We start from the raw sequence: 15656 nt of genomic DNA, 5'->3' as shown, positions 1-15656 counted from the left end.
TAGCACTGTGAGCCCTGTGAGCCATTCGGCTCTTGAATCGGGTGCAACCGCACCAAACAAAAACATGAACAAGAAACATCTTAAAGTGACTACGCGCAATCAGAAAAATCCAGGAAAAAACAGCAAAGTCTTCCAGAAAAAGCACCGTTTATCAACGCTGTGTGCAAAAATCCCAGTGGGATGCAAGTCAAACAATAACAACCACAAGACAATTTAGATTAAAGTTATCAGTCTAACTCTGTACTACAACAAACAAATATGGCTAAACCAAAACGTTTTCGAAATCACCAAACTAAAGCAATAAAAACAATGTAACAATGATCATAGGAACTGTGATTTAAATTTTACAATTTGACGGGCACCTCCTTCGAGAAGCAGACGCGCGCACTATACAACTCTGAACGACAATTAATTTGCGTGAATTACATAACCCGGGGGGCCAGATGCCTGGGAGTCTTGCCCAACGCGACGGGCCGAATGCATGCAACACGCCACGTCCTGCGGCGTCCTCACCCCATGGCTGTGCACCGATTCCTTCTAGCCCCAGACCGTAGATGGCGGGGCAGAGATGCAGCCGCTCTGGCACACTGTTCCTTGGCTTTCAAGGTCACTTCAAAGACCCCAGACATTACTAAGCGGCCAACTACAAACAGTATAGTACGATACAAAAAATGATACATATCTTGTATTGAGCTTGGTTTTAGGGGGCATGATAAAAAAATTGACGGTTCGAGTCACTTGACGCGTGCTGTATATTTGGAGTTTGCGGTGTCTCTCCCCACGTGGTCGCGTGGATTTTCCTCCGCTTGTAGAATCAACGTGCGTTTAGATTATTTGGCTGCTTTTCGATTTAAAGCTTTCGTGACTGCAGGGATTCATATTCTTGGTTCTTTCGGTAAAGTCACGTAGAAGGGAAATAACAAAATATAAAAAAATGTATTGTTTTTATTATTTTATTAGTTCCCTTCTACGTGACTTTACCGAAAAAAACAAGAGTATGGCTCCCTGCAGTCACGATAGGCCACTTGGTTAAGCTGTCATTTGTGGCCAGGTTGCTTCTGAAAAAAAATATCTACACAATTCAGTGGGTCTTACCTGGTAAAATAAAAAAAACTAGTCGTAGTAGTACCTTCAATAGTCCTCCCGAAATACAGGGTCACCGGGGCCCGCCCCTGTTACCCATCCCTTTCCATCCCTCCCCATCCTCCACCTCCATCACACCCACAGTGGGGCATGGACTCTGCTCAGTGCTTTGTTCCCCCCACCCAGCACGGAGCGCCTCGGCTCAGTCCGGCCCCTATTCATGAGACCCCTGTCCCCGCCTCCCCCCCATGACTCACGCCCGCGATAAGGGGGAGAGTCTCGGGGGAGGAGAGAGGGGAGGGGAGGAGGGGAAGGCGACGAGGAGGAGGAGAGAGAGAGAGAGAGCTTCTGTGGGGAGGTGTCGCTGCATCTCGCTCGCTACGTCGCGCTGCACTCGAGCTGCCAGCGGCGTGGCCTCTCTCCGGGCAGCAGCGCGGCTCCCCACGAGGGGGGACCCCGCGAGTGAGACCCGGGCCTCGGGACGACATCCCGACTCTGGCATCGGAGACCTGGGACCTGGGAGCAGAGAGGACACGCGCGGACGCAGTCGCGCCGGTGAGAGCTGGGGTGCGGGCGTTGTGCGTAACCGCGGGGGTGGGAGCCATAGAGGCAATGACCCACTTTTAGGCTTAAATATTCACAACAACAAATTAACCATTTCGCGAGTCGCGTAATGCATCTCGCTGCGCATTGACGCGCGCGCACTCCGACACGCCGAACGATCGGCACAGCCGGTATCGTGCACGGCTCGCCTTTTTAGACGCAACTGAAGTTGACGCCTGTTGCTGCCTTCTTGGGTTACTTTCTACTGTGTCTGCGCCGTTGCGGTTACCTGTTACTCACCCAGCAGCAAGTAATGGTGGGGGGGGGGGGGTAAGACACGGCTGGCTACGGCGATCGCTGTAATCTGCCACGGTGGGACGATGGCTCACGGTGCTGTGCGGAGACATTCCACGCCGTGTTGCTCAACTGCGTCTGAATAGAGGATTTGACCGCCCCCCTCCCTCCCTCCCCACGATGCGATCCCTGCGACAGGACGAGGCGCGAGTCTTGTTGTCTCGACCTCCATGAGAGTTGGAAGTGAAACGCGCTCTGCTTCTCTTACCCCCGGATTCTCAAATGCGTAGTAACTGGCGGAGTGACGACCCCCCTCCCTCGCTCCACTGCCGTCGTGATTCAAGAAGCACCCCCCCCCCCCGATCGCGCTCAACCTCGAGCAAATCGTTCAAATCTACGAATCGGGGTCATTCGTTTACACGCTGCACGCGCCTGATGATCGGTAGGATCTGGGACATGTGGATCTGTGTGTGTGCGTGCGATGTGCGTCACGCGTGGGGGGGAGGGGGGTGCGCTTGATCCAAATAGAAATGGAGCTCGTGTGGGTGTGCGCGGTAGTGTGCTACGGTCATGGGCCTCCCCTAGGTCGACTCGGCCTCAAATTAATGTCTGGTGTGGGGTGTAAGCATCGTCACTGGGGGAGACAAAGGCGGCCGGGCGTGGTGTTGACCACCCTCACCACCTCGTGTGCCGTGCCGGTCTTAATAGGTGCTCGCTCACAGCACTTGGCCCCAACAGTATGTTAAGGTTATACGGGGGATCTTTGTATAAGCAATTCAGAGTTTATTATGTTAATTTTAAACAAACCATTGACAATAGAATTTGTTTTGCCAAGTTCGGCATGTTTACATTTACTGTGTAGTAACTTAGACGGGGGTTCTTTGTTTTGTAGTGTATGGGGGAGTGGTAGTGCAGCGGTTAGCGTACTGGGCTACGAACCCGGCGATCCGAGTTCAACTCCTGCTCGCTCACGGCCAGCATCAGTGACGATGAACTGAATCAGTCTTGGGCCTCCCCTAGGTCAGCTCAGCGTAAAATTAGTACCTGGTGCGGTGTGTAAACATCGCCGCCAGGGAGATAAAGGCGGCCGGGCGTGGTGCTGGTCACCCACCCCCTCGTGTACCGTGCCGGCCTTGTCCTTCCACCGCACCTCCGATTAGCACGGTTGGTTGCATACGGTGCGTAAGAAGTTCTATATACATACATAGGTGCTCGCTAGCAGCACTTGCCCCAACAGTCTGTTGAGGCTATACAGGGTCAGGGGCTGCTTTGTGTGTGTCTGTGCGCAAGTGTGCGTCCCGGGCGTTCCATCAATCATCGGGCGCGTGCAGCGTGTAACTTGAACAATGTTCCTCGGTTCTGTCGGTAAATCACGTGGGTATAAAAAATTTAATAAATTAAATCACTTATTTTATACCTAAGTGACTTTACCGAAAGAACCAAAGAGTATGGCTCCCTGCAGTCACGAAAACTTCAAATCTAGATTTAACAAAGTTATTGCCTATTTCTACCACGAAGATTGATCAACGTGGAAAGGCGGGCAAGTGAGTGAATGGGGGTTGGCTCGCGAGGAACTGGAGTGTCGAGAAGCACTGTTTAGAAAAGGTAACGAGCAATGTGTGAGCGGCTGACGCTTCAATTCTGCCCGTGGCCTCCGCCGCGTCTTGCGCACGCCGCTTGTTGTAATGGGATTGTGTCCAGGGGCAAGGGGGGGTGTGTGTGTTAAGTGTGTGCGCCACATTGGCTGAACCTTTGAACCCCCTTTGCCGTTCGGAATGTGTGCTTCGCGGGAGATGCAAGTGGAATGGGAGATGCACCTGTGTGTGTGTGTGGGTATGTGTGTGTGTGCGTGCGTGCGCTCAGAAGGTGCCACAGTCATATCAGTCTGTTATCATTCCACTTGTTTACCCATGAAAGAGTCGCTGAGGTCTCAAGACTTTTTCAGGAGCGTCCGACCTGGCCACAAATGATAGCTCTACGAAATGGCGTATCATGTGGAAATTGATAGCAGACACAAATGGACTAAATGCATGTTTCTAAATGTGGAGGAAAGACCCGGATAACAATCCACGCGACCACGGGGAGAACATGCCAACTCCAAATATAGAGGCGTCAGGATCGGGATCGAACCCACGACCTGTATATCAGGCGAGGTAGTTAACATCTCGCCACCGTGGCGATGCTTGCTACGTGTAAGCCCAATTGAGTAATTTGCTGGCAGTGTTTCACCATTGGATTATTGTGGCTCATGCCATTTACACTGTGATTTGTTTAGGGAGAAACCGGAAAATCCGAAGGGAAACCACACGCAAAACAGTGGTAGAGAATATACAAACTTCAAACAGAAGCGCCGAGTCTGGAATTGAGCCCAGGCCCTTCTTACCGAGGCAAAAGTGTTGTCACTGTGCTGCTACCCTGCCATCCTTGACCCCATACCACCTCTGTTCCATGACCTCCTGACAGCGAGCCCTCCACACTTAACATGACGGCCTCAAAGTGCACCTAGCCTGGCACAAAGTCAGTGGTGATGTCACCGTCACTTATTGGCGAACGGTGGCTTGTGTACATGTTGTTCTTTTTTGTGGCGTATATAGCAATCGCTTGTTTTAGTATCGATGTTTTTTAAAAGTAATGTAACATGCAATTCGTCCACGCGACAACCTCCAGCCACTGAAGGCCTGTTCGCTTATTCACTACAATAGTCAACAATTCACGAGATGAATTAATTTTATCTACAGATAACCCGCAATATTTCTAATCGGTGGGCCCGATTGTAAATGGTGCAGCTAAGCTCTCTCTACTTTATGTCCGTAGCTGAATGTCTGCTTTGTTTCCATACGCCTGCCAATGCATTCTTTACGTTGATTTTGATCTGCATGTAAGCACTTTATTGTTCGTACTATTTGCAGGAAAGTCTGCGTGGTGTTTCGTGTAAATAATTTGTTGTTGTTTTTGCTCTCGTTAATTTGGCACATTCCCATCCTGCAGTGTCCCTTTAACTGCCGCCCCTACCGACCGTCTTGGGCTGTGGTCAACCTTGTTACAGAGCTGTTTCGCTTAATGGGGCCTTACCAGCTGAACTAACACAGTCTGGGTCTCTATGTACCTCTGGGTCTCTGTGTAGCACTGGATCTCTATGAAACTCTATGCATCTTTGTGAATATTTATGTAACTCTGAATATCCATGTCACTATGAATCTGTGTCAATTTAGATCTCGATGTGACTCGGGAGTCTACATGTAACTGTACGAATCTGTATGCAATGCTATGGATCTCTATGTAACTCTATGTTATGGATCTCTATGTAACTCTATGCTATGGATCTCTATGTAACTCTATGCTATGGATCTCTATGTAACTCTATGCTATGGATCTCTATGTAACTCTATGTTATGGATCTCTATGTAACTCTATGCTATGGATCTCTATGGATCTCTATGTAACTGAAATGTCCTCCAACTGCTGTCGCTGCGGTCGTCCTCGTAACCGAACTGGCTCGTCCAACGGAACCTCATGAGCTGAAAATAAAGAATCTTGAGTCTCGCATCTGGCATAGAGAAATACACGGCGGTGGTTGTGGTTCCTGCAGGAACTCTGCGTGGTGGGTGACCGATGTCCTGGACCTGGTGATGCTTGTCGGCGTGACGCAGGGAGGTGCTGCGAATTCGTTTGTTGTCCCCAAAAGGCGTTGCGTGCGTGCACGCGCTGTGGACGCTGTTGTCGTCGGCTCTGCTCTTGAACGTGTGTACGTTGAAACTATTCGCTGCTATTTCGAGAAAGGCATTTCTCAGATGTTACAATGTTGACCGAACACAACTAAATTGTGAAAAGTTGAATGTTGCTCGGCAGGATTTGCTTGATTCATAGAATATTGCAGACTCGCGTTCAAATGATCTGGCACCGGGAGAGCCACCATCGGCATACAGTGTGTTGTAACAATATCAACCCGCACAGAGTTGGTGAGTTTTAGTACACTGGCCGTGCCGTTTGATGGAATTACTTCGATGCAGCAAAGATTGTTTTCTCTCTCGCACATCAAGAGCTGCGATTCTGCCGTGATGGTTGCACACTTGGACTTGCAATCCAGTTCCGCTCTCCCCGGCGCGGCAGTTGAAAGAAAGCGGCAAGTCTCGAGGAGTCTCGTTTTGTGCCATTAAATGTAATCCTTGAGTTACCGGGATATTTTTGTTAGCCTTGACAACCGTTAACGGAAGTAGCGCTGTCCGTGGAGATGGCTCGAGCCATGTCCATGATCATAATTTTAATTTTAGGGAAGCCTCACAGTCTGAAGACAATTTGTTTTCTGTAAGGGTCACCGATTTGGGATGTTGTAGCCATTGGGCACTAATGAGCATTGAACATTTGGGAGAATTCCCTAAAAGTACCAGAGTAAAATTGCTCGTACGAGGAGGGTAACAGTCAAAGTTCTGCACAGTTAGACTCAAGAATCTGTTGCTGTACCACCGTCTGAATTACATTCGTAATGGTCACTTATCAAGGTATGAAAGATGGACCGTAAAAACAGGTGCAGATGGATAACGATAGACAGATGTGAACGCAACAGATATGGAGACACAAACATAGACAGAAAGGCAGTGATAGACACTCGAATCTTGAAGGAATCGCAGATAGACAGATACAGAAATATGGAAAGAGAAACACACCGAGACACACAGAGATATGGACAACAATACCACACAGGCTAATACAGCCGGGAAAAGGACAATGAGACACTATTGTGTGGACACTGCAGAACACTGTATAGGCGTAAGCAGCAGAGCGAGCACTGTGCAGCAGCAGAAAGCCATTGTTGTAGAGCAGCGGTCCCCAAACTTTTTGGCACCAGGAACCGGTTTCGTGGAAGACAATTTTTTCACGGACCCGGGGGGGGGGGTCATCATTGGGTCTTTTCCCCTTTTCAAAGAAGCTCTCCAGCGGCATTTGTTTTTTTAACTCATTGTGGCTAGCGGTTAGTGCTTGTGTTTGTGTGTTACTCATTTTGGCTAGGGGCTAGAGCTTGTGGGCTTACCAACACTGTGGCTGAGACAAGTGCGCGGTGCGGGGAAGAGGCGCGGACGGAAGTGGTGAATAATAAAATAATGGGGATGGGCCACGCGCGGACTCACCGCTCTCACCTCCTGCTGTTCGGCAAGTTCCTAACAGGCCACGGACCGGTACCGATCCACGGCCCGGGGGTTGGGGACCCCTGTTGCAGAGTGCTTCCATGCCTGAGCTCCCCATCTTCACCAACTCGCACTAGCCAGCGTGATGGGAAGGGTGGTCGAATCATTCCCACAACCCGCTTGATGATGTGGGGAGGCGCTCGGGCAGCAATGGGATTGGCAGCAAGGGCCGCACAAGACTGTCGGCATCCAAGTCCATCGCATGCGACTCCTCCCTCTGAACGCTCCAGCAGTAAAAATTCCTGAAGAGACTGTGCGTGTTATTCCGTGCGACATTGTGTGTGGGTGTGTGTGGGTGTGTTTTAAACTGTGGGGAGCGGTGGTGTAGCAGTTAGCGCGCTGCACTACGAACCTGGCGACCCGAGTTCGATTCCCGCTCACGGCAAACACCAGTGACGATTATCTGAACTGGTCCTGGGCCTCCCCTCGGTCGACTTGGCCTCAAATGAGTATCTGGTGCAGTTTGTAAACATCGCCACTTGGGAGACAAAGGCGGCCAACGTGGTGCTGGCCACCCACCTCCACGTGCTCACAAACAGCACTTTTTTCCCAAAAGTTTGTTAAAGTCTATATGGGGGATCTTTGTATTTGTGTGTTAAACTGCGGGGGAATGTCCTTTGTCTGAGACCTCTGGGCAGGGCAGATGACTCGAGTTGGTCTATCATTCCTCCTATGCCTTCACGTCCCTACCACCTGTTGTACGAGGGCCCCATTATGTTGCGCTGGCAGGGTCTGCAGAGGCATTTCGAGTGCCTCGGGGTCAGCTGCCAGATAGTGACGGAAGTCTGGCTGCTCTGTTGTTGTTGTTATTAATGTGGGCAAGTCACAACGAGTTTGGCGAGTACCCGGGTCTCCTTCGCCGCAGCAGAACCCTCGTCAGTGCGGTGCGTTTCATGTTTACGTCGCAGCAGCAGCAGCAGCAGTTTGTGAGTTTGGCACCAGTGAAACAAAGTGCGTGTTTTTTAAGGGAAAGAGATTTGCTAAAGTGTGATTTTACCGCTCGGATGCATTTGCAAGCCCAAGTGTGATAACACGTATTATGTTAATGATCATTTTAAATAATCTGCAGAACAATTAACGCAATACGCGTTAGACTGCTGTACTCATAACAATGAACGATAGCACACTCTGTAATGCGAGTTTTGTTAATTGAGCAAGCGGCTTCATCCAGTGTGCGTGCTCGCAGATTACCACAGTCAGAGTGCGCCGTAACGATTCATCACGACGGACGACGATGACGTACAGTAACAACGGAGATCCCGATCGATCCAGGGCCGCTAAACCTTTTACGACGACGTGAATCCGGAATTAATATTTAACACCCGTAATTGTTTAGTTTTTAATCCGTCTGCGATTTCTTTTTAAGAATTGCCTCCCGGCGGCGGCGAGACGGAAGACAGACGAAGACGCTAGCCCCCGAGATAATTATCTCGCTCGCGATCTGGGAGGAAGGTGAGGAGGACGAGCAGCAGGCGGCGACACGGAGGTCCGGCCCGCTTGACCCCCTCTGCCCCCCCCCCGCTCCTCTCCCGTGCCCGGCGCGGGGGGCCGACCGCCACGATGGGGGCGTCGCAATCGGGCGGCAGCTCCCCGCTGGCCAAGCTGGCGACGCTGCGCTCGCTGCACATCGTCATGCTGGGCCTGGACTCGGCCGGCAAGACAACGGTGCTCTACCGCCTCAAGTTCAACGAGTTCGTCAACACGGTGCCCACCATCGGCTTCAACATGGAGAAGGTGCGGCCCGGGGCGGGCGGCGCCCGTGGCGTCAGCTTCCAGTTCTGGGACGTGGGCGGCCAGGAGCGCCTGCGGCCGCTGTGGCGCTCGTACACGCGCCGCACCGACGGCGTGGTGTTCGTCGTGGACTCGGTGGACGCCGAGCGGCTGGAGGAGGCGCGCACGGAGCTGCACCGCGTGGCGCGCACTCCCGAGTGCCAGGGCGTGCCCGTGCTCGTCGTGGCCAACAAGCAGGACCTGCCGGCGGCGCTGGCGCCCGCCGAGGTGGAGCGGCTGCTGGCGCTCGCCGAGCTGGGCCCCGCGGCGCTGTGGCACCTGCAGCCGGCGTGCGCCATCATCGGCGAGGGCCTCCCCGAGGGGCTGGACAAGCTGTACGAGATGATCCTGCGGAGGCGCAAGATGCTCAAGCAGCAGCAGAAGAAGAAGCGATGAGTTTTTTTTCGCGCGTGCGTGCGTGTTTCACGCGTGATGAACCTATTGCTGTTGTTGAAGTTTTGCTTTTTTAAAAAGTTCATTCTGGAAGGGTGGTTGTTGTTAATAGTGCGCCAGAATGAACGGTGGCGTTTATTTGAGACCCGTGCGTTTTGAAATGTATGCAATCGTAGCCGGCGCGTGTTTGCCGCCCATGAGCGGAGGTGAGCTCGCGATTGAGGCCGCGCGGTTTGAATGCACTGCCAAGGAAAACGATTCTACCCGTGATGGCTGGAGAGACGAAATGGAAGTGCCTGGGTATGCCTGCCTGCCCGCCTATCCGTGGGCTATGACAGATGTAGTATTGTATTGAGAGATGTGTTTGCGTTACATTTGTCATACGCTGTGTGCGCGCAGGTGGGTGCGAGTGTCTGCTACAGCTTTTGCGCTCCACTGATTCTGAGCTGAAGTTTTCGTGCCGCAGGCGGAGTTTCTGCATCTCACTGACCGAGTCGGTTTGGACTCCGCAGTTGGTGAACAAACGTTGAGTCGAGTTTACTGGATTAAGCGTAATGAATCGTGCTGGATTTAGCGTATGAATTCTGGATCAAGCGTGTGAGTTGTGAACTTCTCTGAGTTAGTAGATGTGTGAGAGCTACTGAACGCCCCATTGGGGTACAGATCCTGCTGTGATGCTGCAGCGGGGGTGGGGGGGGGGGTGCAGGCAGTTGCAGATTAAGCTAGTGCGGTGCCTGTAGCATGTTGAAGGCAGTATAGTACTATAGTAGTAGAGCAAGTGCAGAATCACTGAACCGGAATTGATAGCTTGAAAGCATTTAACGCGCGGGGCCCGTAGCACGTGTAGATACTTTTGCTACGAGGATCATCCGGCACTGGGTGCTGGTGGTGTTTTTAGTTTATTTGCCGAAACCCCAGAAATCGGCTGCGCCTAAAATGCGACCATCCTACTTGGTCGCCAATTCTGAATTGAAAACTTAAGAACTTAGGACCGACCTTGCAATTGATGTCATTTTAAATTGGAACGATCCCTCGCGGCACCAATTAACTGGCGGACCGCACGGAAGCGATGAGGGTCGCGACCACCACCATCACCACCTCAAAGGGAGAGACCGGAAGAGCCCCTGTCTGCGTGTCGTTATTAAAGTTAGCTGGCATGGGAGACGGACATCTTTTTGTCTGCAGTTCCAGTAATGAGGCCTTTTTCTGCACCCGGCCACTGTGAATAGATCCGCGATTGCAGGAAGGCCACGGCGGTGGGGGAAATGCATCGATGCCCTGGAGGAGAAGACGATGGGAGCCATGCTTTCGTAAAAAAATGGTTTGCGACCAATCCGATTACACGGTACACATGTGCTCTCTACCTTTTAAACATGGGCACATTTGTTCAGCGATCTGAATGTCAGTATTTGTGAGAGACTTGACAACCGACTGAAACGAGAATGATAAACGAAACTATTTTAGATTTTACCACGTAAGGCCCACTCAGCTACGAAGCTTTTTTTCAGAAGCAACCTGGCCACAAATGATAGCTCAACGAAGTGGCTGATCGTGTGGAAATTTATAGCAGCCAAATACTCTAAACGCACGTTTCTAAATGTGGAGAGAAAAACCGGGGGACCGGAAGAAAAATCCAAAACACGCAAACTCCAAATATACAGGCGTCGGGGTCGGGATCGTACCCACGACTTGCATACCAGGCGAGGTCGTTAACATCTCGCCACGGTGACTGACTTGCGGTGGACCTGAGGCTGGAACAAGATGCTTTTTGTAAAATAAAAAAATAATTATCGGTTGCTTTGCGACATGCCATGGGGCGGCAACGTTGAGTGAAGTTTAGCGTCGTCTGGCCTTGGCTTTCATTCAAGAGTGCAGAGAGCCTTGAGGCTGTTTCCTATGGGTGGGGTACATTGCTTGTGAATACGAGAGTGCAAATTGTGCCTTTTATTCATGTGCTTTCCAATGCATTGTGTATCTCTTGCGATAATGCAACATCTGCAATCTGTTGTATAATGACAATAATTTACAACCCTTTGTCAATCCACTGGCACTGCGAGACAAAGTCTTATCGCCCCCCCCCTCCCCAATGCTGTGTCGGGTCATGGAGGTTATTTGACTATACTTCACCAGGCTGGTCAGTGCGGGTTGGTGAAGGTGAGGATGGGTGCAGGACCGGTTCAGATAGCGCTCGTCACTGATGTTAGCTGTGGCCGAGAATCAAATTTGGGTCGCCGGATTCGGAATCCCAGCATGCTAACCACTGCGCCACCACTCCATCTTTGCAAGCTGTTACGCTGTGATTTAAATGCTGTTTCATAGGCGAGTGTTTTTAACGTGCCCACTTAGCTTTTCTACGTGATTAAATGCATTTATAAATGTATGCATGCATGTTGAACTTCTTTCGCACCGTACGTAGCCAACAGCACTCATCGGAGGTGTGGGGAATAAAACTGCTGTGTGGGTGCGAGCCGCGGGAGTGCATCGATTGTCTTGCCCGCCATGCTGGGCACGAGCGGCCAGAGCTTCTTAAGCAGCTTCTCAATGGTAATGATGCAATTTCACCGAGAATTAATGTAGATAGAGCAGTGGAAATAAAATCAATTTATCTGTCCCTTTTTTTCTTTTCAAATTCGCTATCGGAAAATTATTCATGCCATTTGTTAATGAGCGTGACATTTTTATTTTTTTGCATCGCGGGCATCATTTAAGTTGGGGCTAGATACACGGTCATCGGCACTGAAGTCCCGGAACTTCCAGCCGTCCTCTGTGATGCTCAACACTAGTACGCACCTCCGATTAGCACGGTTGGCTACGAACGGTGCGAAAGAAGTTCAATATCCATACACCATGGGGTTCCTCTCCCACCTGGTTTGGCATGAACCAGGAGCCCTGTAGGGAGTCGTACCACACTCAACAGGTGGATTCTCGGCAGAACAAATGTGCTTTGTCGACTATAATTTGTGTCTATTATACGAGGTTAACGCGGAGGAAAAATAGACAGATGTACAGCGGTTTCACTCTTGTTAGGAATCGTCATCAAACACAGCATAGCTACTGTTGCCAAATATTATGGCCACGGTTTTGACCTCCTTCGGTCGTCTAAAACGAGGCTGCCGTGCAATTATATACACACACAGCATGGTGATGTCATGTGACATGCAAGGCATGTCACTGACCACAAGCCGGATCCTCCCATCATGCCTGGCACGTGACATTGAAGTCACGTGACATTGAAGGCATGACGGGAGGACCGAGCTCGCATGACACCAGCACGCAGTGAGCAGCAGTCTTGTTTAAGAGCTCCATCCCAGCACTCAACATTCAAAAATCGTGGCCTTGCTCTTTGACAACGATGGCTCTACTCTACTCGTTGTGAATAAGCTCCCAGCGTGCCTTTCATGTGATGTGTAATGCATGCTGGGATGACCGATGTATTTATTTTACAGTCACAATACTGCCGTGTGAATCGCCGTTTGTGAAGTCATATTAGTACTCTTTCGTTTCCAGCCTCCACGTAGTTTTCTGTCCGCGAGTTTCTCATCATTTACAGAAAGTGGTGGAATGTTTGTTGAAGGTACCGCGTACCAGCGCAAACCTGGCCACGGCGATCGGTGTCCTTTCTGTGCTCCGTTTTTGTGCGTCATGGGCATTCCATTTGGCGGTGCATCAATTGGGAGTGTGAAGATTGCTTTCACGCGAGCTGTTAAACCAGGTATCGGCATTGTGAGCATGCAGGTCAACGCTAGCTCGCTCGCTCACCAGTTTGTGACCACGCTACACTTGATTGAAGTGAGTAAGATGACTTGTGGTATTGTGGGTGGAATGCTTGTGGATTAAAAACTTGAGTTAGATTTTTGACTGCTCTGCCACTCCCTTGGCAAGCAACATCAGACTTTATGAGATCAGTGTTGTTTTTGGATAAAATTACATTTTTTGTTCCCGTACGCGTGCGTGTGTGTGTGCTTTTACGCGTGGTTGGCGTGATGCGCTACGAATCTGGCGAACCGAGTTCGATGTCTGCCCATGGCCAACACCAGTGACGATTATCTGAACTGGTTCTGGGTTCTACTCAAATAAGTACCTGGTGCGGTGTGTAAACATCGCCACAGTGGAGACGAAGGCGGCTGGGCGTGGTGCTGGCCACCCACCCCCCTCGTGTAACGTGCCGGCCTTCAGAGGTGCTCGCTAACAGCCCTTGCCCCAAAAGTCTGTTAAGGCTATAAGGGGGATCTTTGTTTTTGTTTTACGCGTGTAAAAAAGGCCGGGTAATTGGTGGCTCGTTTTCGGATTACGCATTCCTGTGAGATCTCCATTGGTTATGAAAAAACACTGTCGTTTATTTAAAATGTACAAAAAATGTTGTATTCTTGTTTATTTAAGCCGAAGTTCTTTTTTATTTGTATATGTGTACGTGTAACTAAAAGCTTTAATAAGTGTGCAGACTTGTTTCCAATGAATTAAGACTGATTGTTTTTGGGGGAGAGGGGGGAGATTGCAGAGACGAACAAACCAGTTAATGAAAACCCCACGGATTTTTCCGCAAAAACAAATTCTCGATTAAACAAAACAACCAAATCTTCGCCTCGATCCCTAGCGGCTAATCTGCAAGGCGACCGCTACTTGAAACACAACCCAATCTTGCCCTGCAGCGTGTGGCCAACAATAAATCCGCGTGGGGAGTGTCTCCTCGCGATAAACGAAGAGGTCATTAAGCGGTATCGGGAGGCCACGAGTCGTGGTGCCCCCGTGCAAGGAATTCAATGGGGGGAGGGGTTTGGGGTCTCCTCTGCTGTCCTATAACTCCGCCGCCTCCTTCGTAGCCCGGTAACAGCGCTCCTCTGCCAGGGCAGTGGCGGCGTGTGTGCGCTCGATGGCTGTGCCACTCGACTCGAGCCACGGGGGGACAAGGCGAGAGGCCCCGCGTCCTCTCGCCCCACGCTGTCTGCTGGACTTGGAACGCCGCTCTCCCCGCTCCGCGAGCGCCTTGCGGCGAGCGCCTTTTGCTTTTTCGTTGATTTTGAACAGAATGAGAATGGTGACGACGCGAAAAATAAAACCGCTGAAACGCACGTCAGGAGCGTTGCCTGATCTACTCCCTGTTCCAAGTCTATTTCTGGGGGGGCGGGGGGGTTGTTGTCGTACCACCACCACCGTCACCAGCGAGCTTGTGCCAAATGAACAAGGCGGGTGGCGTGACCACTACCGGTGGAGTCGCGTTCCTCGCAAGAAAGAAGAGAGGGGGAAATCGGCCTCGTCTTAATTCATCTCGAATAAAGCCCCCCCCCCGGGGTGTTAACGCATCGACTGTCGGCACGCGTAGAAGATACAAGAACCATCGAGTGACGCAGCTCGGATCCGTCACCGAGATGTAATTGCGAGTTCCGCTAATCCAGTCTGTGTTTAACGATTGCGCATTGCAAACAATCCCTCCTCGGAAGCGGTCTTAATGAAGCTGACGCGGTAACGTTTCAGCGCCGATACATTACCGATTGGTGGCACGTGACCGGTTTCCATTTCCTTTAATTGCAAATATTAACGCTTGAATTTTGGCAGGAGCTACACAACACTGGCAGTGTCGTCGCTTAAATCTCCTGTAACCGATTTGGCTTACGAGTGGAATTTGGGCAGGACTCCCATTGTGATCATTACACCATCGCACAAATCCCACCACCTAATTAAACGCCTTCCACTGAACTCCCCCCCCCCCACCCCCACGGCTTCCTGCGCTATTCGTGTGCCGTGGCCCCATTCAATACCCGCCATGTACCCCCCCCCCCCCCCCACTGCTTCGTCCCTTGCCATGCCCACTCGGCCACACGCAACTTCGTGCCTTCGCCCCCGACACCATCAACAACCGGCCCCCTCCCCTCCCCTCCTCGCCGCCCCCCTCCCCTCCCCGCCCCATGCAGAGAGGAATCTCAAAAGGAGCAGCTGCTCTGGGCGCCTAGGAGACGATGGGCTCGAGAGGTTTTTTTTCTCTCTCTCGCTCTCTCTTTAAGCCGACGTGAAGTTTCGCGGAGGCAGGGGAGAGGTGGAGGAAGGGGGGAGGGAGGGACAGGAGGAGACGGCGTGGATTAGTGGTGGTGGAGGTTGATGGTGGTCAGAAGGGAGGGAGCAGCGGGTTTGGGGGGGGGGGGCGAGTGCTTTGTCAAGGAGCCAGAATGTGGGGTCGTGACCCGACGCCATCCCGGCGTGGCTGGAGGGAGAAGCGCGGGCACACAGCAAGCGCCGACTCACCCCCTCGCGGCAAGGACCCTTGCCTGCCGCTCCCAGAGAGATCGCAAAACGCACACACCCCACACACACACCCCACACACACACACCACACACACCGCACACACACCCCGCACACACACCGCACACACCCCACACACACCGCGTGCACCGCAC

At 51.5% G+C, this 15656-nt stretch overlaps 1 protein-coding gene across 1 annotated transcript; it reads left to right on the top strand.

Moving 5' to 3' along the window:
• Positions 1 to 1382: 1382 nt before the first annotated feature.
• Positions 1383 to 13701, top strand: LOC133344773 (ADP-ribosylation factor-like protein 4C). Its single transcript, XM_061554917.1, has 2 exons — positions 1383 to 1638; positions 8470 to 13701. The coding sequence occupies exon 2, from the start codon at positions 8664 to 8666 to the stop codon at positions 9267 to 9269; it is 606 nt and encodes a 201-aa protein (XP_061410901.1). The 5' UTR covers positions 1383 to 1638; positions 8470 to 8663; the 3' UTR covers positions 9270 to 13701.
• Positions 13702 to 15656: the final 1955 nt, after the last annotated feature.

Source organism: Lethenteron reissneri, chromosome 20, assembly GCF_015708825.2.
Source record: "Lethenteron reissneri isolate LAM-NWPU_2019-01 chromosome 20, ASM1570882v1, whole genome shotgun sequence".
NCBI lineage: Eukaryota > Metazoa > Chordata > Hyperoartia > Petromyzontiformes > Petromyzontidae > Lethenteron > Lethenteron reissneri.
Note: the sequence above shows the minus strand (reverse complement) of the source record. Positions and strands in the feature narration are given on the sequence as shown.